General features: G+C 38.5%; 4 protein-coding genes across 6 annotated transcripts in view; all 4 read left to right on the top strand.

Annotated features, from left to right (window-relative positions):
- Positions 1-23,478, top strand: part of cd9a (CD9 molecule a) — a 297,612-nt gene that overhangs the window by 22,884 nt on the left and 251,250 nt on the right. The gene's annotated exons all lie outside the window — the stretch shown is intronic.
- LOC101882393 (uncharacterized) overlaps positions 1-23,478 on the top strand; it is a 768,785-nt gene that overhangs the window by 515,693 nt on the left and 229,614 nt on the right. The window lies entirely within an intron of this gene.
- The window catches only part of utp15 (UTP15 small subunit processome component), a 355,707-nt gene that overhangs the window by 272,046 nt on the left and 60,183 nt on the right, over positions 1-23,478 (top strand). The gene's annotated exons all lie outside the window — the stretch shown is intronic.
- minar1l (membrane integral NOTCH2 associated receptor 1-like) lies at positions 989-21,799 on the top strand. 3 transcript variants are annotated; one of them, XM_087292872.1, is made up of 6 exons: positions 989-1,190; positions 7,030-7,106; positions 7,209-7,250; positions 8,183-10,838; positions 13,105-13,293; positions 17,167-21,799. In XM_087292872.1, the coding sequence occupies exons 4-6, from the start codon at positions 8,883-8,885 to the stop codon at positions 17,347-17,349; spliced, it is 2,328 nt and encodes a 775-aa protein (XP_087148998.1). In that variant the 5' UTR covers positions 989-1,190; positions 7,030-7,106; positions 7,209-7,250; positions 8,183-8,882; the 3' UTR covers positions 17,350-21,799. The 3 variants fall into 3 exon arrangements, with proteins under 3 accessions (XP_087148998.1, XP_087148997.1, XP_087148999.1); XM_087292871.1 differs by lacking the exon at positions 989-1,190 and having other exon boundaries at positions 6,636-7,106; XM_087292873.1 differs by lacking the exon at positions 989-1,190 and having other exon boundaries at positions 6,683-7,106; positions 7,219-7,250.

The following is a 23,478-nucleotide window of genomic DNA, read 5'->3' as shown; positions in this document are numbered from 1 at the left end:
ATAAGGACTTTGTAAATATTGTTTAATTTGATCATTTGCAGCTGTACTTTTTTTCCCTTATTTTTTATTTATTTATTTTATTTTATTGTTAATTTTACTTATATATTATTGTACTTGATGTCATCCATTGTTATTAATATGTTTGTATTGTTAAAACACACACACACACACACACACACACACACACACACACACACACACACACACACACACACACAAGTAACCAGGCAAACACTTATTTCTGCTGTTGTAGACCGTAGACGCCACCTGCTGGATTAGCATTTTTATTCAGCACATGGGTAATCTTAGTTAAGATTAGTTTCTTACAATCAGTATTTAGTTAAAATGTCACCGATGTCACCGATTGAAACCTAAAGTGGTAATGAGGTCTTAAATGTATGGAAACACTCCTAAAAGGTATTGGATTTCAATCTCTGATTCCTGTAGTTATATACCCTGTATTAGAATGTGAAATTTAGCCTACTACTTGACAACTACAACCCTAAATCAGAAAACGTTGGGACACGAGCAGTTTAGAGCTAGTAGTCAGTTAAATTGGCTAAATAATGTGATTTGAAAACGCTGATGTCAAAAGGTGATTGGAATTATGCTTGTACTTGTTGGGGTGTCCAAACTCGGTCCTGGAGGGCCGGTGGCCTGTTGAGTATAGCTCCAACTTGCTTCGACACGCCTGCCAGAAAGTTTCTAGTATATCTAGTAAGAGCTTGATTAGCTAATTCAGGTGTGTTTGATTAGGTTTGGAGCTAAACTTTCCAGAACTTTAAAATGATTGAGATGTTTCAAAACAATTGTCCTTAAAGAAAGATAGGAAGACATTTGGGTATTGCACCTTCGACAGTACATAACATTATTAAAAGATTCATGGAATCTGGAGGAATTTCAGTGCGAAAAGGACAAGGGCACAATAATGTGGAGTTCAGACTGCATGATTTTAGCCCTGATTTTGACTCGCCGACAGGTTTATTAGAAATCGCTGACAAATGCCTGAAATCACAGGCAATTCAGTGCTCATTCACGTTAGTAGCAATCACACAGTGTGAACTACCCATGTGAGATGCTAAATATCTGGAGCTGTCGGCGATTCAAATTATGCTGTGTGAAATGTGTTCTGATTGAAAATATCATAGGCGATTACCTACAACCAACGAGAGAGAGCAGCATCCACTAGTGTGAGTATCTGAAGCGGGAGGCTGGGGGAGAAGTTAAAAGGGCTTCATTTAGGTATCCAAGAAACGGAGGAAAAACTAGTGAAAATTTGGCAGGAACACCGTGTCTTTACGTGTCATCTGAACAACACAACAACAAGATAAAAAAAGAACAAAATTTAAGAGAAATTGCTAATTCCCTTCAAAACCCAGGTGAGCAAAATACGCTCATTTTCTACCTTTTATGTAGTTAATAACAAAGATATACTACATGACCTTGCGTTGCTTTAATTCTTGCATGTGTTTGGTTGTGAGACGTAGTTTGCAGGCTGAGACAAAGTTGTCTGCAATTATCCTATTCTAAAGTAATACAGTATGAACTCCCTGTCGCGATACATCTTCCATTGTAAACATAGCAGTGACTGAACGCTGGCCCATATAGTCATGCAATGTCAAAACATCCACTAAAGTGCACCTTAAACACTTCATCACTTGGTGTCTTCAGTCCCTAATTGTCTTTTAAATGCTGTGAAAAGGAATGGCAGCGAATGGTAAATGCTTTACTGTTCCAGCTTTAGAAATAACTTTTTTTCCATTTTGCATACTTTACCAACTTTTTCTGATTTGCGGTTGTATTAGTAATTATAAATAGTTAAAAATCTAGATAGTAATAGTTACTTGTATTAGTAACCACAAAGTTTACTAAAATTTACTACTACACAACAAAAACTACTAAAAAAAACTTGTTTCAGTGAAGTTTAATAGTTCAGCCGAAGTTTAAAATTCTGTCATTATACTTGACCTTCAATTGACCTGTTTTGGTTTCTTTTTTCTGTCAAACACAAAAGAATATATTTTGAACATGTCTTCAACCCAGCATTCTTCAAAATATCTTCTTTTTTTATCTTCTCATAAATAATGAGGTAATTTTTGTGCTGACCATTACATTACAAACCACAGGCGAGGGCAAATTCTTCTGCAGGATAGCGCTCCTTCTCATACTTCAGCTTCCAAAGCAAAGTTCCTGAAAGCAAAGAAGGTCAAGGTGCTCCAAGATTAGTCAGCCCAGTCACCAGACATGAACATTATTGAGCTCAGTTTTAACCACTGGTTTATTTTATCTTCACCATGATGACAGTAAATAATATGTGACTAGATATTTTTCAAGACACTTCTATACAGCTTAAAGTGACATTTAAAAAGGCTTAACTAGGTTTATTAGGTTAGGTTAAGGTAATTAGGCAAGTTAATGTATAATGATGATTGTTCTGTAGACTATCGGAAAAAATATAGCTTAAAGGGGCTAATAATTTTGACCTTAAAATGTTTTTTTTTTAAAAAACTGCTTTTATTTTAGCCGTAATAAAACAAATAAGGGTGGCACAGTAGGTAGTGCTGTCGCCTCACAGCAAGAAGGTCGCTGGTTCGAGCCTCGGCTGGGTCAGTTGGCGTTTCTGTGTGGAGTTTGCTCGTTGTCCCTACATTCGTTTCCTCCGGATGCTATGGCTAAATTGTCCGAAGTGTTTGAGTGTGAATGAGTGTGTGTGTGAATGTTTCCCAGAGATGGGTTGAGGCTGGAAGGGCATCCGCTGTGTAAAAACGTGCTGGATAAGTTGGCGGTTCATCCTGCTGTGGTGACCCCGGATTAATAAAGGGACTAAGCCGAAAAGAAAATGAATGAATATAACAAATAAGACTTTCTCCAGAAGAAAAAAAATATTATTAGACATACTGTGAAAAAAAAACATATATGAGCAATTCCGTGCAAATGTCAACCTTGCCATGAAAAAAAATTCGTTTTTACCAAAATACGGAAACCATTTCTGTGTTTTTTGTGTAAGCAAGTATTTTACAGTACTTTAAAAATACTCAAAAATGCATCTGTCAATGTTTTCAAACTATTCTATTTGATTTACCAAAGTCACACAAATGGTAATTTCACATGCGTCACACCCATAACAGAGATGTCACATCCATAACGACACTTTTTTCCTCAGAAATGTGAAAATATTAAATAAAATAAAACCAAGCATTTTTGTTTTATAGAAAGCCGACTCTAATCCTTTTGATTAGCATTATTTATTTTGGGTTGTGCAGTTTAATTCACAGAATTTCTACAAAGTGTGTTGTATACTGTAAACTCGCAGACTTTTTTTGTCACATCCATAACGCATGCTTATTTTCTTCATTTAAAGTACAAAACACGTTTACAGATTGATATTTTTCTGCTCGCATAACTCTGTGGCTAGTTGCTCTAGAAAATATAATTACATTTTTCAATATAATGTTAACATATACTTTCTCTGTCAATTTATGTGTTGAGATTTTACTGCAAATGTCACATCCATAACGCTGGAATTGCTCATATATTTAAATTGTATGTATCTACACAGTAAGTGTGTTGTATAAATTAATATAAAATGTTTGCATAATACTTCAGTAGACTTCATATAAAGTCGGCTTAGATGTGTTTGGTTGGGTATTCAGGATGGAGTGTGTTTGTATGGATCTGTGCCAGGAGAAACAAAAAGGGACTTGTCACAGTGATCTCATAAAGAAGCTTTTAGTGAAAAGTTCTTCATAAATCCATTACACCAGAACATTTGAACAATCCGAAGGACTTTTTGGTTGAAGTTTCATGGATGCCAGTAAAGAAGCTTTATTTTCAAGAGTGTTTAAACAGGCGTCTGTTTTTCACTCAGCAGGCTGATAAGAGGCACTGAAATGCCTAAAAAACGACATCCAGTTCCCCTAATCGCAGCGTTTACTCTCCGTCACTCCATTATGTGACCGAGCTGCAACCTCTCAGTTTCCTTCATCATGTTTGTATCGTTTTCTCTTTCCGTTCTTCCCCCCGTTTCCTGTTTTTTCCTTACTTAGCCTCAATTAGGACAAAATTTGGCAACGCCACACCACAGCTGAGTGTACAGTGGAAAGTTCATTGTGTTATTATTATGAACTGCCTCTGTCTCTTGCCTTTGATTTCATGTGATCACTGTGTTTCTCAAACACAACACTGACTCACACATTGTGAAGAAATGTTTGTGTGCGTAATAAATGACACTGTGACTCACCAACAACCCAAAACAGATAAGAGATCAGAGAGACTCAAATGATATTGAAGCACGCAGAGGCACACCCAAAACACTCACTTACAATTTCTCTCAAAAACATCTTTTTTTAATTTTGTATAGTGAAGACCTTATTTCCAAAAATATTAAAATATAAACTTGTTTCAGCATTGCAGCGCAAAGCCGGCTTATTTATTATATAATTTTATACAGCATAACAAATAAATAATAAAAATATTGTAATTTTTTATTGCATAAAATTACAACAGGGGTGTCGGGTTTTCAGGCATATTTACATTCATTTATAGACATCACAATGTAAAGATTAAGAAATTAATATTTGGTGCATAACACTGATTTTCAACAAATAAAAATGAAAATATTTAAATAATTGCTATTTATATATTAGTATCTCTGTCTGGTTCTCGAATCTGATTGGCTGATAGCCGTGCTATATTCTGCAATATCAGCACTCGTACAGCCTTTTCACCCTTCTGTATTACTCCGCCCACATAGAGTGAAAGCAGATCAATAAACTCACTACAGTTTGACAAATATTGCAACTGTTGGACAACATAATGTCCTTTTGAGGCTTTTTTAAGGTGGGAATGTACTTGTTTAGATTGCAGCTATGCAGTTTATTGATAAAGTGCCTATTTTAAATATTTAAATAATAATTTTGGAGATACAGCGTGTTGGTGGCCATCAGAATGTCATTCGGAGCAGAGCAAAGACGGTTGACTTTCCGCCACAAGATGGCAACAGAGACTGTATAATTAGTCTTAAGGGGAGAAAAACTTTTACAATTTTAAACTACAGCCGATCAAATCATTATAAAACAGGTGAGTGACTGAGAGGGGTCTGGCTGCAGACTCGGTGCAGTGCAATCTGAGTTGCATCCAATGTTTTTTAATGCGCTCACCTAATCCAACCCCTAACCCTACCCATCACAGTGACGTCACTCACTCCATTCAGTGCACTCTGACATTGCATCGCTGAGTGATGCAGTCTCAGCTTGCATCATAAAGGCTGCATCCAGATACTATTGGAGTGACTTTGTAAGTTGATTTCTTTTGTATGATTTAGAGCTGTATTTATACCATAGAAATCTGGTAGTGTTAGTTTTGCTTTGGCTTTTTCGGAGTTAATTATTGTGATCTCCCAATTGCAGCAGAGAAATACTGGGAAATCTCTTTAGACTGATGGGATTGCACTTTCAATGGGTGACGTCAGGCATTGCCAAACTGCCTTGTGGATTCGTTTCCGCCGCTTCAGTGGTGTTGCTCGCTGCAGAAGATAGGACTTTCTCAACTTTTCAAGCGCTAACAGAAGCGTCAGCCAATCAGATCGCTGTATGCAAATACCCCAGCTCAGACAGTAGTCAATTGCTGACTAATTTTATTGGTTGACACAGCTATGATGATCGCTTCACCCCCAACTTCAGACACGCCCTCTGTCAAGTGTTGACTCTGAAGCCCCATGTGAATCAAGCGTTTGGTACTCGGCGGGCCTCGAGTCAATGCTCGCCTCCCACAGCCAATAGAGCCATATCGCACTGTTACTTGTTTGATATATATATATATATATATATATATATATATATATATATATATATATATATATATATATATATATATATATATATATATATATATATATATATATATACACACACACACACACACACACAGTTGAAATCAGAAGTTTACATACACTGTATATAAAGGCACATAACCATTTAAAAAAGTCAGATGTTAATGTGACTAAACTGTTTCTCTTTTAGGTAAATTAGGATTATCAAATTTGTATGTATATATATATATACATATAATATTAATATAAATATTAATTGAATTACTGTGTATGCAGTATCTCTATATGATTATTATTAATATAACACCTTTTCAGTACATTACATAATGGCGTGTTGTTTTATGCCCCATTAACTATAGGCAGTGAAATATTTTCTGGTTAAAACTGCTGAAAAGTTTTTTTTAGGGACATTGCAACTTTATTGACATTTTCCCCATTCTTTAAATGCACTTTATTTACATTTAATTATGCAATCTTGCTATATTTCTAGTTATTCATCAATTTATTCGATTTCACTGTGTGCACTCTGGATTGTTGTAGCCCAACCTTAGGTCAAATAAGGACAAACTCAATGTTGTGTTCATTTTTTTTTTCAAAGACATTTAAATTACACTTTGTAACCCAACAGCTGAGTTTGATTACAACAACCCAGTATTATTTAAAGTTTGCTCAGTAGCAATCACCATGTGTCTGTTTACATAACAAAGGTATTAAGTGCACTCTTTCATCAAATTGACAACAATTAGGTTATGTGCATAAACTTTAAATGAACAAACTTGTACACGAGCAGTTTAAGATAAACTTTGGTTCCCCCTGGTGGTCTTTTTCCGATTAATTATTTTAAAGCGGAGAAGGTCAACAAACTTTACGGTAAACTTACTGTTTGCTGAAGTCATCTTAATTTTAATGTATATCAGATGCTCATCAATTAGAGATCGAGAGGATGTTTGGGTTCCTGATGAGTCTTAGCAGTTAGCAGACTACCTGACGTCTGAAGCCAATGAGCTCCATTACACGTTTAAAAGGTCTGATCGCTTTAATGTAGGCTCTACTAAAACACGCTGAGAGAGGATGTGTGTTACTGTCTGTAAAGCTCTCATCGCCCACATCACTATAAAAACTCAGCAGATGCTTTGACTTCAGCTTTGTTTGCATGTATTTATTTGTGCGTCAGGATGAAGGTGAGCTTTTATTTTCAGGTTGCTTCTTAAGGTTTTACTCCATTTTTATTTGCTCAAAAGCTTGAATTGGATTTCGCACGAGGCTCTTGAATACAGTGAGTGTTCCATATCATTTATAATATTTTATTCAGTTGTTTAATATTAAATAAATTCATTTTTCATCTGGTAATAAAACTTGTTTTGCTGTATATAAATAGATAAATCCAGGGCAAAGAGCGGAGTGAAGGAGAACTTCAAAGGTAAACGCATCATGCAATACTCCATCCATACATCCTGACTTTGGCTTATTGTTAATAAAATGTAAATAAAATAAAATAAAGACAACTGTTTAAATAAAATATGCATACACATTTTATATTTGTGGTTGATAGTACTAATCTAATTAATTCATTTATTGTTATTTTCGTCAACCAGTGTATATTTTTTCAGATCCACATTTAATATTTTTGTATTGGTCAATTATAATGATCAATGAAAATAGGGAAAGTAATTATTTGTATATACAGTTGAAGGAAAAATTATTAGCCCCCCTTATAATTTTTATTTTTTAATATTTTCAAAATTATGTTTAACAGATTCAGGAAATTTTCACAGTTTGTCTGATAATATTTTATCTTCTGGAGAAAGTCTTATTTGTTTAATTTCAGCTAGAATAAAAGCAGTTTTTAATTTTTTAAAACACATTTTAATGTCAAAATTATTAGCCCCTTTAAGCTATTTTTTTAGATAGTCTACAGAACAAACCATTGTTATACAATAACTTGCCTAATTACCCTAACCTGCCTAGTTACCCTAATTAACCTAGTTAAGCCTTTAAAATTTCACTTTAAGCTGTATAGAAGTGTCTTAAAAATCATGTAAGAGATAAAATAAATCAGTTATTAAAGATGAGTTATCAAAACGATGATGTTTAGAAATGTGTTAAAAAAAATCAAAACAGAAATTGGGGGACAAAATAAACAGAGGGGCTAATAATTCAGTGGGGCTAACAATTCTGACTTCAACTGTATATCCATATTATACATATTTCTATTTTTGATTTATTAATGTTAGAGTATAAGCAATCTAATGTTGCTTCCTCACATTACTCTATACTCAAGGCGGTTCTCCTGTTGTAAATGTTGTTGTCCTGCATTAGAACGCTCATTAACGTCATGCATGACTTTCACAGCCACTCCGTGTGCAAACACTCCAACCAGAGGAAGCAATCCTCCTGTCACACATGAAACTCTCCATGCTGTTGCTCGTGTGTGGGGCGCCATGATCAGCTCATGAGGGATCAGACCCAACATTCACTGCATCCCTGGAGATGCAAGATGACCTGCTTTTCTTCACTAACCGTGAGACTGACCGCTGCCTGACCACTGACCGCTGCTTTACCTATGACCGGCTCTCAGGTGGGACCCTGATCAGTGAAGATGGACCGTTTCTCTCTATCAGCAATGCTTTCTGTGCTTCTCAAAAGCTCCAATCTGTGGCTATATTAAGGCTTTGAATAAGGTCAGCGATGAATCGCTTTATTTCCAGCTACACATCTCAGTGGCGACAGGTAACCGCTTGCTTTTATTGCATTTTCCTTCCTTGGACTGTTTAAACTTGCGTAGGATTGATGTGAAATCAATGCAAACGTCGTTTTTGTGGAAATCCTCTTGTGGTTGACCTCGTTTTGCTGCTGTGCTGATTTTTGGAGTGCTGCATGTGCCTTTGATGAGAAGGAGGGGGAATGTTAAGGACACTAAGCTTCAATTTGTAATCTGATACAACCATTAATGGATTGTTAAGATATTTTGTAAGTTTGACTTTATATACGTTGGACCCCTGAAGGAATAGCCACTACGTTGGCTAATGGAGATCTAAATAATCAGTAAACAATGACCGAACCCCCTGAAGACCCCTTGGTGCTGTTGGAGATCCTGGAGGTGTTAGGTGCATGCCGTGGGAGTGTGACGTATGCTGACATTTGCGTCTATCTGAGTGGGCATTTCAGCCTGCAGCCTCTTTTAGATTTACGGAGCCTCTTATACTCCACCGCCTGTAGAGACCCCTGTTTCCCTGCCACGCTCTTCAGAGAGCGACTTCACCCACCCTGCAGTAACCGGCTCTCAGCCGCTGCTGATGTTGTTTCCCTGTTCAACCTGCTCATGCACACCCGCATGGGTCCTTCATACACACACAACTTTCAATCACTGACGCCCTGTCAAGTCTGTGGTAAGGGATTTGTGCGTTACGAATGGCCGGCCGCCTTGCCCGTCACAGGAGGAGGGACCGCCTCTGAGGAATGCAAATATGAGAACCTCCCTTATCAAGCGTTCGGTCATAACACTGAGGCTTCACACGCTCCCACCACCTCCGTCTTGGTTGCTCAGCCTCACATGCACAACCAAGTCAGCATGCAGAAGGCGCTTTCTGGAGACGCTTCCACCGAGGCGGTCAATCAGGAGGCAGGGAAGACTCCGGTGACCAATCAGGGAGACCGCGTCGCTCGTTCCTGCTCGCAGAAGAGGAGTGCCTTTAAAGAAGGGTTCCACAGCATCCCACTCATATCCTCGGAGGGTGAAACCGATCAAAGCCCTGACGGACCAAGATCGGAGGGTGAGGACTTGATTTACGCTACCCAGAAAAACCCATATCCAGACCCTGCAATTTATGCAAGTGACCCCCACATATGCACCCCGGCGTCCCATGTGCAATGTCTGCATGATCATTCGTATGCTCATTCGAATGCACCTGAAGCAGATGCGCATGCGCAGCCTTACACTGACAGCGCAAATCCGTATGACCCTCAGACTCAGTGGCGCCAGGCGAAGCACGAAAGTTTGGATGAACTCCAGACATCCACCTACTTCGGCCCGACAGTTTCCAACCAAAAGCACCAAACCCCTGTCCTTCAAGTGAAAAGCCACAGCTTGGACATCGATAGCAGGACGGCGGATGAAAGACCTGAGCCTGAAACGACTGGCCTCCAGAAACCCAGATCAGAGCGGTCTGTTCTAGAGAAAGCTGGATTGCGGAGACCGGGATCTGTTAAAATAAGCTTCGACGGATCAAGCTTCGACATTCCCGCATTTGATCCCAGCATCGTCAACTCTGTGAGGGATACCTTTAAGCGGCTGAGCGGGATGAGTTTGGATGCCTGGTATGATTGGTCGCCGAGCAGTGATTGCGTGGTTAGCGTGGGCACCCAGACGGAGCCTGCAGATCGGCGTGCTTTACGAAGCCTTATGCTTGGCGATAAACTCTCCATCGACAACCCTGACATTGCTGAGGATGACATCAGCACCATCTTCCGCTTCCTAGACGACATCAGCATGTGTGGCTCCATGGCAGTGCTGCCCGGAGAAGGAGGCGGAGCTCCTGAAGGGGGCGGGGCTGGGTTGCCTGAGAGGCGTGAACGTTTGGGAAAATTACGGCGGTTGTTTCACTCCATGGAGGCACCTGAGGAGGGCGTGAGATGGGGTGTGGGACGCCTCCTTCAACGTGTCGCTGAATTGGAGCAACAGCTAGAGCCTATCTCAGAACTACGTGAGAAGTTGGCCCTTGTGCTCTCCACGCTGGACCGACTGGAACAGAGGGAGCAGGCAGCATGCCCGCATGTGCATCAAATCCACGTACAACCACAGCTCACACCACGGCCCACCATACAGCAACAACAGGGGTCCCCAAGAGTCAATCCAGGGATGATGGAGGGCGTCAATGAGGCAGCTGCGAAACGCAGACGCCTGTTTGTACGCAGGAACTCCAGGAGCCACACAGAGAGCAGCGGGTCTGAAGCCCACAGAGAGTGGAGCATCAGCTTCAGCAAAGAGCCACACATACAGGCTGTTAAGGTAACATGATAGAAATATCTGCATAGACAAGGCAAGGGATCCAATACCAAATACTTTTTTTTTTATCTGTTTTTGTGATTGAACTTTGTGGTTATAGAATAATTAAATATAGAATAGCATGTTAGCATGCTACTACTGCCATATGAAGATATGAGAAAACTACTCTTACAGAACAATCACAAGTTTTTCATCTATAAATAGCATGTGAATCACACATGAGAAACGCAACAAAACATAGTTTTGGAATAATTTAATGTGAAAAAGAGATGCTAGTAGTATGCAGAGATGTATAAATTACTTAAGTAAAAGTACAAGTGCTCTATCAAAAAAATGATTGAGTTGAAGTGCTCTTTAAGCACAATACTTAAGTGTAAGTACTAAAGTATTCAACTTTTTTTGTACTTAAGTATTGCAATTTTAAATTTATTTAAAAATTTACAAGTCAAATACTGAAAGCAAAAGTTCAAGTATTGTGTTATGTAGTTATTAAAGAAGACATTACATTTTTTGTTTATTTTAAAAATCTTTTTGGGGGCTTGTGATTCAGCAGAACGAACAGAAACATGGTTTATGATTTCCTATATATATATATATATATATATATTTATATATATATATATATATATATATATATATATATATATATATATATATATATATATATATATATATTTATGTATGTATATATATATTTATGTATATATATATATATATATATATATATATATATATATATATATATATATATATATATATATATGTGTGTGTGAAGCTCCCCTGAATTATTGTCCCTGTTTAACATTTTTAAACCATAAAATTTTTAATCACTGATTTCTAATAACTGATTTATTTTATCTTTGCCATGATGACAGTACATAATATTTTACTAGATATTTTTATTAAGACACTTCTGAACAGCTTAAAGTGACATTTAAAGGCTTAAGTAGGTTAATTAGGTTAACTAGGCAGGTTAGGGTAATTAGGCAAGATATTGTATAACGATGGTTTGTTTTGTAGATTGTCAAAAATATATAGCTTAAAGAGGCTAATAATATTAACCTAAAAATGGTTTACTTTTAATTAAAATCTGATTTTATTCTAACCGAAATAAAACATAAGTTTTCTCCAAAAGAAAAAATATTATCAGACATACTGTGAACATTTCCTTGCTCTGTTCAACATTATTTGGGAAATATTTAAAAAGAAAAAAATTCAAAGGGGGGCTAATAATTCTGACTTCAACTGTATTTGATGGGGTCAAAAACACCATGCAGCGTGACACAGCCTTTACGATAGCCAGCTAGTTAACATTGAGTGAACATTGCAGCATATTATGAACTGCGGGTAGCTAACGTTAGTTAACTTATCTGCTTCCAGATAGCTCAAACTGCTGTGTTTTGTGTATTATACCATTTTTAACTTGCCTTGTTATGTTACTTCAAATTCGACGATGAATTTTTGAAGGCCATTATTTTACAATCTTTAAAATTATGCACCTCATTCCATATGATTTGTCTTTCACTCCGACAAATGCAAACATAGACTCTAAATAGGGCCACGGGGGTCTTCTTCTTCCTCATCACCACAAACAGTTGAAAGTGAAAGAGTTGAAGGTGGAATTTCTGGGTTTTCCATGTTGAAAACAAACCAAAGTGCTCTCAATGCAGGCAGGCAGCCATCTTCTTTGATTGTTTAAATGATGACGAGCCAACTTATTCAAACCTGTGACAGAGCCATCTGCTGCTCTGGCAGTGATCACGTGGGTTTGGAATGATTTGTAACATTTTATAATTGTAACCAGTAATGATGCAGCCCAAGTATTTAACTCACCCAAAATATGTACTGAAATAAAAGTGGAAGTAGGAGAAAAAACAATACTCCAGTAGAGTACAGATACTTACTTAAGTACAGTAGTGAAATACTTCGACATGGTTACTGTAAATCTCTGGTAGGGTGCTGGTCTGTTGCCAATGAGAACTTTAGCATTCAGTTGTAAGAATTTTGCTTGACAGTCATTTTGGCTAAGTAGGGCCATCAAAATGGCTGAAATAGCTACTTTAAATAGTAAGCACTCTTTAAAATTACAAAATAAAAGTAGAAAAATCAAACAGGTTGAGTGTTGGAGTCATTACAGCCAATGGAATAATTATTAAAATTCCTGTACATTTTCCAACTGAAATTGTCATGTAGAAAATTACATTTTTATAATTTAGAGTTAATCTCTTTTGGTAGTATGCATAATTAAAAGTCTTGTTTGGCTTCTCAGTCTGATAATTTAGGTGGAGTGCATAAAAAAGATGGCTCCATAGTACAGGAAGTGACGGGTTTTCACCTTATGCCACCTGAGATCCACAGTGCACCACGCCGCACATCTGTCCAGAGCACCACTCAGCATCTGACCGACAGACCCAAAGTGACCTGGAGCCAGTCTGACTTAACACCCCTCGACCTTCAGGTAACCTGTTTGAAAGCAAAGTTTGAGTGTAACTTCATCAAAATTCTGTCCATTTTGTAAATATTATACTTCAGTCATAGTGTAATGCAGCTTTCGTTTTTCACTATCTCACTGTACATTAATATTTATAATGACTGTCATATAGTTTTACCATTATAAGACACCCAAATTTTTTTTTTACTATGATTAGTTCAAAAATAGTTCTTGTCAGGCCAATATAGAACAAGATTATTTTGATAGCACTGTAAAAAAAACTGGCGACGCAGTGGCGCAGTGGGTAGCACTTTCGCCTCACAGCAAGAAGGTCGCTGGTTCGATCCTCGGCTCAGTTGGCGTTTCTGTGTGGAGTTTGCATGTTCTCCCTGCCTTCGTGTGGGTTTCCTCCGGGTGCTTCGGTTTTCCCCACAGTCCAAAGACATGTGATACAGGTGAATTGGGTAGGCTAAATTGTCTGTAGTGTATGAGTGTGTGTGTGAATGTGTGTGTATGTATGTTTCCCAGAGATGGGTTGCAGCTGGAAGGGCATCCGCTGCATAAAAACTTGCTGGATAAGTTGGCGGTTTATTCCGCTGTGGCGACCCCGGATTAACAAAGGGACTAAGCCGACAAGAAAATGAATGAATGAATAAATGAATGTAAAAAAACTTAAGGATCACAGCACAGCCCCGAAATACTTGATCATATTTATTTTTAATACTTTGCCACAATTCTTCAAACCACTGTGGGATTTACACATTGGTTAGCAAGATAGTTTACAATTATTTAAAATATAATATAATTTAACATGATCACTTATTCTTGAAAAAGTGTTTAATGGGTTTCTTTCACCCAAACATTATTTCACCTGCATTTTCCTTTCACAAATAAAATTTAAGGCATTAAAGTAGACATTTTACTTGTATTTCATCTGCTTTCTATGTAAAAAACTTTTTTTATGTTATTTGATTTTTGTTAATTTTCTTTGACACATATACATCATTAGGGTCTTTTTTTATCCAAAACATAAAAAAATCTGCCTTAAAGGTGCAGTAGGTGATTGTCTTCAGAAACATGTTTTGGTTGTGCTGGTTGGAAGCCTCTTCACATTCCAATAGTAACGATTAAAGTAAATAATCTAAATGTATTTATGTCTATTTTTATATTCTGGGTAAGGCATAAGACTAAAAATCCAATGTTCATCCAATTAAAATTTGTCAGGTCGACAATTTCCCTAATTTTGATAAGTAGCCCAAACTGTCTGCCAGCAAATGCAGATTTGTACATCTGCGCACCCGGTTCATGCAGATCCGCTGTTAAATTTGCGCCACGTTCACGTGCACACCAAGAGAGTGACAACGATAAAAACAAATGCTTAATCAAAACTTTAAAATCCTGAATCATTATTGGAGTTAGTTTTGCAATCAGGAGGAAGGATGACACCATGGCTGAAGTATTTCTTTTAGACAGGTAATGTTCTGTTTTAAAACTATTTTAGTTACGCAAAACTGATGTAGATTGTTTTGTTTTATGAATGGGTTCAAGAGTTCACACTCAGCTGATGATTTATTATAAAGCTTATTTGGCATGCTGTCCCGGGAGAGAGCCCTGAGCTCATAAGATCCTTGAGCCCGGGGTTCCCTCCTGTCGCAAGGCAAGAGGGGATGTTCCCCTGCTGTAGTAATGAACAGGTAGTGATTGCTCTTAAGAGACAACTACTTACTAGGTGCATGTCTATCGTGCCGATTTGGATTAATCAATTAACTTAAGTTGCATGTTTATGGACAAAAACCGGGGTAAACCTACGTGAGCATGGGGAAAACGTGTAAACTCTGCACAGAAACGTCAGCTGGCTGTGAGGCAACAGTGCTTACCACTGGCCCACTATGCTAACCAATGGACTCTAGGAAAGGAGGAGGAGTAGGGGTGGAAGGGGGGATTCTTCAAAACGAAGATGACTGTGGTTTGAAACCTAGGGTATTTATAGTGGCTAAGGAGTCGTCTGATTGGGGAATCATATATTGGATGTAGCAGGGCCAGCAGCAAGCATGTGATCAACTCGAAATTAGTTTATAAATAAACTTCACTTAAATACACAGACGTGTTGTTCAGCCACTGAAATCTCCCGTCGAAAGAGTAATGTGACTATTTTTAATTTCATAAGGGACCTTTGACAGCAGTGATAATGTAGATTTTTATTTAGTTTAACAACAAAACATCAGTAAGTAGCGCTATTCCGCCTAGCCTGCTTGGAAAATGGTTTTATATACATTGGTTCATTTTTGAACAATGACAGCCTCCCAATACTGTTTACCATGCTACTCTGAATATTCGCTCTGAAATAGCATGCAAGTATGGCTAAGTAATCAGTTTAATTCCTGCACACCGCCAGCCAACAAAAAGCGAGTGAGAGAGTGAGACCAGCGATCCTTGCATGCATGAAATATTGCACATTATGACAAGTTTTGCTTGCTACACAACTGATGACGTGCTAGATATAATACAGTGTTTCGTTCAGAATTGAAGTATTATAAAGTACTATAACGTTTCCTAACTGTCAAATGACATGATCTAGTAGTGGGGTGTCTCCTTCCATCTTTGTCGTGCGCATTCGTGATTTCAGGAGGCGTGGCTTTGAACGGCAGGGGAGGGAGATATGTTTCAAACACTTCAAAGATATTATGCTAACGAATAGCATTTAGGCAGATCACCAGCTGCACCTTAAATAGAAGATGCACGAAACTGATCATAGAGCCTTACAAAAGATGCATGTGTGCATATAAAGCTGCACTTATTACGTCTGATGTTTTTTTTATTATTGTTTTTTTTAATTTTCAAAAGAAAATACATATATAACTTACATAATCTCTCATACAGAAAAAGACTTACAGATCTTGTATATGCTTTGTATTTTCTTTCCTTTAACAACAACAACAGCTATAAACAGTAAAACGTGGAGCTACAAATCCTTTAGAAGATTTCGTTTAAAGAAGTGAAGATACTTATTTAGACACATCCCACATAGCAAAATTTCTCTGGCCCACACAATCAGGTTTTGCTTGGCCCACATGCCGCAGTGAATTACGGTACATGACTGGACCAAATCTGGCTTCCAGACAAGGGCCAAACACAGACCATATCTGGGCCAAGTCTCAGCCAAGTTAATAACTCATAACTGGGCCTGAACTGGGCCAGATAGGTTGGTGTGTCACGAGTGCAATGAAATTGATAAACCCATGGTGTGATGCGCTTTAGGCACACTATGGGCATGCTTTTTCTCAAAGTGACCTGATTGGTAGAATTTTTTTTCTCTACTCAAAAATGATTTTAGATTATTTTAAATGTGGGTCAAGACTGGCCAAACTCACATGGCCCACTTATCAAATTTATAAATCTGGGCCAAATACTACGTTTTTCATCTGGCCCAAATCTTGTGTGCCGCCTTAAAAACGGTGCCACCTCTGCCAAAACCGGGCCACGTTTGGCCCACATACTGTATGCCAGTGCCGGATGAATGCCTGCTGTGCCAGCTTTTTGCCAAATCTGGGCCAGAATTCTTTGCTACTAGGGATAATATTACATTTGAGCTACAATTCAAGAAAAATTTGGGCATATTGGTGAAATATACACAATCCATTTACTCCAATGTGAAAAAAGCATTCAGTGTGTTCTTAATGAAAATGGCATATGTAGTGTGCACTGTATCAATCCATTCTTCAACTGTAGGTGACTCTAACTTTAACCATTTTTTCGTAATTACTTTTTTACTAGCTGCTAGAAGAATAAACAACTGTTTCTTGTCTTTATTAATCAATCCATTTAAATTGATATTACCTATAGAAATATAAAGATTCACAAGTGAAGGGATGTCTGACGCTTTGTGTATGTATTTGACAGGCCCCTGAGTCTTTGGAGTTCTGGACAGATGAGATTTACACACCGGCCTCTGACACTCTTCTTCGGCGTTCGCATTCGTACACCCGTTGCAACAGGAACCAGGCGTACCGCATCGCGGCCCTCAGCATCACTGCCACCATCATCCTCATCCTCATCATCGTCATTCCAGTCAGCACCATGTAACGTACATGCGGTCACATGACATGCCTGAGGCTACTCTGAATGGTACATGTTTGTTAGATTATATTATAAAGGTTTTACTGAACGCATGATTTCTTCATGAGCCCGACTCTGCAAGCATGGCAACCTGTCCCAATCTATAACCTATGCAAAATAGACTTCCTTTGGACCTTCATGGAGCTCAACCTTTAGTTTTGTTTCTGAATTGAAGCAGGTTCTGAGTTAAATGCTTATTCTGCAGTTTACGGATTCAGGACGTTCCGGTATACCCTCTTTGTTGATGGATATTGGGGATTTCCCATTAGTGTAATGTAATTCTCCTGAAACATGAAACGGCATCCACTTGCTCACACAGCGGCAGGCGTATCTCTCTCTCTCCCACACCTCCGCTCTCTCTCTCACACTAAGTTCAAATGTTGGGAAATTCCACTCATGATGCCAGAAAACGTTACACGTTTGTTCACTTTTCCCTAAATGTGGAAGATGTGCTGTGGTGGGAGTGATCTTCTTGCTATCTCTGCTTTTGTTTGATGCTTATTCCTCATTTAATAAGCTTAGTTTTGATCACAACCAAAACAGTGCAACAAAATGTAATATCCTCCCTCGCAAAAGCTTAAAAGAAAAGGAAAATGGGCCTCCAGAGATCCAGAATGGATGCATGATGGTGGATCGATACCGGCACACATTTTCAATTTGCTGAACAACAGCATTAAGGTTTTAATGGGCTGTGATGGGACTGAGTGAGTGAGTGTGGTCGGGAGAGAGAGACTGAGAGACGAAAGGGAGTGTTTGGCCTCTTTAATCCAGCCCGAAGGTTTCTGAGTCCTACTTCTGTCTGCTGCGGCTGATTAATGAGTGAAGCTTACGATTTCCTAAGATAAAAGAATTTCCAATTGGAATTAATTTGACTTTAACTTGCGGTTTAATTGATTACAGTTATAAGTCTTTCTCCTTCACTTATGCAATAAAGGATATCCCCGAATCCTGCTATTACTTGGACTTTTAATATCGGAAGGATTCGAGCCATATCACAGGCCAGAAAGCAATCACCTACAACCTGCATGTCCATGAAAGGTGGGCAAGCCAGAAAGAACACAAAAGATCGCAGATTTTGCCTCAGTTGCTTGTGCACCTACATAGGCCAGGGAAGTGAAGTTTATTCACACAGCTTCTGGGTGGTGGGTGTGCTAGTAAGGACTCTAAAGCCTCATTTACATTACAAGTGACTCACAGCGGCAAAGTGACAAGTGACCGTTCATTTCAACGGAGAATGAGCGACTTCCGGCGACCTATGTCTAGGCGACCAATGATGATCAGATTTTGTGTTGTTTTAGCCAAGACAATTATGTTTAGATGTCTATTAAACATCTTTTTAAAAACAACAAAAAAATGCTGGGAAGCCTCATTCACACTACAAGCATACCTGCCAACACACCTGTTTTTCCTGGGAGTCTGAGAGACGAAAGGCAGTGTTTGGCCTCTTTAATCCAGCCCGAAGTTTTCTGAGTCCTACTTCTGGCTGCTGTATTGTTTTGTCTCCCAGAAAACTCCCGGAATCCCCCCGAAAATTGGATCTGAATTTTCCATGTACAGATATAATTGGAAATCCACAGCTCCCAGACTACTCTCCATCTCCACTGACTTCTGGTCTGTTGCTTGTTGTGAAAAAAAGGCACACAGTGGCTTCTCAAATTCCATTTGGTGCCAGTTTATTAAGAGGAAGTGACATTTTTGTTCATTGACTCATTGGATGGAAGCAGTGCTTTATTCTCAAATGTTTTATGCAATGTTTCAGTTTTGCGCATAAGTTTAATTCAAATATTTGGATGGAAACAACTGTTTCGGTTCTACTCACTCTGCACAGAGCACAGAGGATGCTAATGACCACTGCCCTTAATTGTAGTTGCTAGCCCACCGACGCACCAATGAAAAACCTCCAGTTCTACTCTGAGTAATCCAGGTTGGAATTACATTGGTGTCTCTAATTCTGTTCACACTATATAGAGTGGAAGTGTAACAGCCAATTACAGCATGGCAGACACTCCAACAAGGATGTTAAAGCCTTTAGGTTTTTAGATGTGTCTTGTGAGGCTAGAGTGTATGTCTTTTGAGTGTGCTTTATTTGCATGGCTTCTACTATCAGGCCAAAGTTACACTCAACCTCCTAAAACCTCATTACCCATTCAGGTCAAGGGACCTCTTGAGTTCTACTTGGACCATTCTGGGTTGTATTTATACCAGCATGAGAGGCAGGCATGCTAATTAGCACTGTAAAGACTGCAGGCTCGAGCGTCCGACGCTAGTGTGTCAGATGAGATTTATTTGCACAGTTTCTCCTTTAAACTGTGGGATTCGAACTTGTGTAAATGCATTTGAAGTGGCTGTGTTAACAAAAATGCTAAAGACCACACCTTTTGGCTGGAGTCACTAGTATGCCACTAATGGCCTGTTTCCACTCAGTGGTACGGTATGGTTCGGTACGCTTTTATAGCCGTTTTCACTGTCAAAAGGTGTAACGAACTGAACCGTACCGTACCACTTTTTCGGCACACTTCCGAAAGGGTACCAAACACAAGAAAGGGTACCAAAATGCGGAGCTAGACGCGCAGCTAAACACTGTTGGTTTACAGAGATACGTCATTTGCTCACGCAACAAGCCAGAATTAAAACAAAGGAACTGCCATGTTTTAAATACACAGCCGAGAGATTACAGCGTAATTTTATACACGTATAGTAGCAAGCCATGGTTGACCCGAGCTCAAACAAACCTTGTCAACGTCATGATGAACAATCACAAAGCCAAGAAGAAGAGCAGATTGTACCCTGTGCCCCGTAGTTTTTTACAAGCCTTTCGCTTTCTTGCTTGCGCTCGCCGCGCATCTATATTTGAAATAAGGAACTTCTTGTGTTAATGATAATAACGTGCATTATTGATTATTGATGTGCTTTTAAACCCGATCCTGACAGAAACTGTTTTTTTTTTCGCGTCACTCTCGCCTTTGTCAAAGGAGAACCAGGAAAAAAAGGAGCACATTATTTTTTCAGCAAACGTGAACAAACTGCCATGTTTAACTATTATCATCACCACCTTTTGGACTTTTATGAACTTGGAATGATGGAATTACTCTAACAAGAGGTTACATGTGCTGCTAATAATTACAGACACAGATGAGAGGTCTGCTCTGACAGTGGGTTAAATTTTGCGTTATTTTTTAACCTAAATAAGGACTAAATGTATGCTGTGTGTAACTGGTTACTCTGTTCATCAAGACGACGACAAGGTTTGTTTGCGCTCGACCATGGCTCGTTATTATATGTATATATTATTATCGGGTAAATGTCTCAGCTGTGTTTTTTTAAAATGGCGCTTCCTTTGTTTTTATTCTCTTGCTTCTACGAGTGACGTATCTCTGTAAACTAATAGCGGTTAGCTGCACGTCTAGCTCTACCTTTTGATACCCTTTTTTTCGTGCTAGTGTAACGGAGGCCAGCTAGTAAGTGCTGTGCAGTTAAACCTCACTCCTCTGACCTCTAAAGGTGCTCTAGTGACGGTATAGAGGCCATGGTCTTTAGCGTCCTTTGTAGAGCAACCGACTTCCATGCGGAAAGTCGCCACTTTGATACCAGCTCAAAGTGGTTTGGGTGGCGTAGGACCGGCAGGGTTACATTGGTACTGTGACCCGGATGGGAGTGAGGTTTAGGGGGGGTGAGTGTAACGGAGGCCAGCTAGTAAGTGCTGTGCAGTTAAACCTCAATCCTCGGACCTCTAAAGGTGCTCTAGTGACGGACCGTAGAGGCCATGGTCTTTAGCCTCCTTGGTAGAGCAACCGACTCCCATGCGGAAAGTTGCCGGTTCGATACCAGCTCGGAGCGGGTTGGGTGGTGTTGGATCGGCGGGGTTACACTAGGTGTCCCTTGACGTTGGAAATGGCTATAAAAGCGAACCGAGTCATACCGTACTACTCCAATAGATAGCGGCCGAGTGAAATGACTTGCCTTAAAAGGACTTTGGCATACTAGCTGGCCTCCGTTACACTTTATGTCCATGCAACTACCCAAAACATCTTAGCAGTGCTTTGGCAACCATGCACCCTAGCAACACCCTGGCAACCCAGAAATGTGCTAACCACTAAAATCAACTTAGCAACTGCTTAGCAAGTGTTGGCTATACTTTCTGTGGCACAGAATTAACTGAAAACTGCAATGTGAAGCCTTGAATGAGATATCCTGTTTTAAGGAGGCAATGTTGGAAATGTTATGAATTTTCTTTTCTTTAGAAATAGCCTATGCATTTTCCCTGTTTTATTCTTATTATAATTTATGGGAAATGTTTGTCACTATATGATTGTATGAACATATACTTCTGAACAGGGATTTCTCCTTTTTCAGGGCTCTTTTGACTGTGAATATATGCGTTTGTCTCTTCATAAAGCTGGTTTTGATTATTCAACAAGGCTGTTTCTTGTGTGGTGTTTTTCTCCCACCAGTTAAACAAGCTGACATGTATACTGTACATGAGGTGGATCATGCCAGTGGTAAAATCTGATTGAAGTGTGTGTTTTTTCTGTAATATTATCAGCAATACTGCTTCTTCCTGCTTTTCCCATTGGAGTTTTAATATTTCAGAGCACATAAACGTGTATTATCTATTTATGATCTGTCAGTTCCGTTATTGACGTGAAAGCACTTAACCGCACTTACACACATTGTCTCTCAAACTCAACCCAGGCTTCCTTCTAATGTAAGTTAATCTAAAATCTCAGCTGCCTTTTGGCTCTACATACATATTTAAAAAAAGTAATATATAGAAGATAATTTAAATAAGATTATAAGATTTAGTTTTAAATCTTATAACCCTGAAAGATTCAAAAAGCACACATATTGATCTGACCAAAACTGTGAAGAGAGACCTAATTTAATTGGAAATCTAATAAAGTTTCCTATAGAATATTATATATAATATCAAGACATAATTCATTGTATAGATTTCTGTACGACCAGTTTTATATTTATATAATAATAATAATAATAATAATAAATAAAGCTTTAAAAAAAGAGGCCACAAATGGAATGTTTATCTATCTATCTATCTATCTATCTATCTATCTATCTATCTATCTATCTATCTATCTATCTATCTATCTATCTATCTATCTATCTATCTATCTATCTATCTATCTATCTATCTATCTATCTATCTTACTGTCTGTCTGCCTGTCTGTCCGTCCATCTGTCCATTGATCCCTCTGTCCAATTATCCATCCATCCATCTACCTGTCTCTGTCATTCCATCCGTTCATCTAAATATCCATCTATCTGCTCATTTGTTTGTTCATCAATCCATCCCTCTATTTGTCCATCTATCTATCCATCTGTCTGTCTGTCCGTCCATCAATCCATTCATCCATCTATCTATCCGTCTGTCCATCGATCCATCTGTCCCTCCATTCATTCATCCATCCATCTTTCTGTTCCTCTGTCCTTCCATCTGTCCATTTTGATATCCATGTATCTGCCCATTAGTTTGTTCATCCATTCCATTCCTCTATTTGTCCGTCCATCCATCTGTCCATCCATCTGTCCCTCTGTGCTTCCGTCCGTCCATTAAATTATCTACTATCTTTTTGACCATTTGTTTGTTTATTCATCTATCCACCCATCCATCTATCTGTCCATTTATCCATTTATCTATCCTTCCGTCCATCCATCTAAATATGCTATACCATACTATCTATCTGCCCATTTATTTGTTCATCCATCCATCCATATTTATCTCTATTAATCTGTCCATCCATCTAACCATCCATCTGTCTATCTATCTAACCTTTTACCTATTCGTCTATCCATCCATCAATCTGTCCATCCGTCTGTCTGTACAGCATATTTTTTTTTATGTACCTATTATATCATCAGTAATTATTTGTCATTATATCTATCTCTCCACATCTTCATAAAACAGGCCTCAACGTGCAGGTTGATATGCAAGTAGTTATAAATATATAAAGTAGTTATGAAAATAGTTTTTCTAGATGTTTCTAATTGATTTGAAATGCTCCATTTTTACTGTTTAGTAGTTAAATAGTACAAAAAAAATACTGAGTACTACTAATTTCTGCTGTTTTTACAACATAG

Source organism: Danio rerio, chromosome 18, assembly GCF_052040795.2.
Source record: "Danio rerio strain M-AB ecotype USA chromosome 18, GRCz13ab, whole genome shotgun sequence".
Classification (NCBI taxonomy): Eukaryota; Metazoa; Chordata; class Actinopteri; order Cypriniformes; family Danionidae; genus Danio; species Danio rerio.
The sequence above is the reverse complement of the archived record's forward strand: the minus strand, read 5'-3'. Positions and strand labels throughout refer to the sequence as shown.

Coding starts and splice junctions, on each gene's coding strand:
- minar1l (XM_087292872.1), top strand. CDS start 8,883: ATGACCGAACCCCCTGAAGACCCCTTGGTGCTGTTGGAGATCCTGGAG. Junction 10,839..13,104: donor CACACATACAGGCTGTTAAG/GTAACATGATAG, acceptor TTGGCTTCTCAG/TCTGATAATTTAGGTGGAGT. Junction 13,294..17,166: donor TAACACCCCTCGACCTTCAG/GTAACCTGTTTG, acceptor TGTATTTGACAG/GCCCCTGAGTCTTTGGAGTT.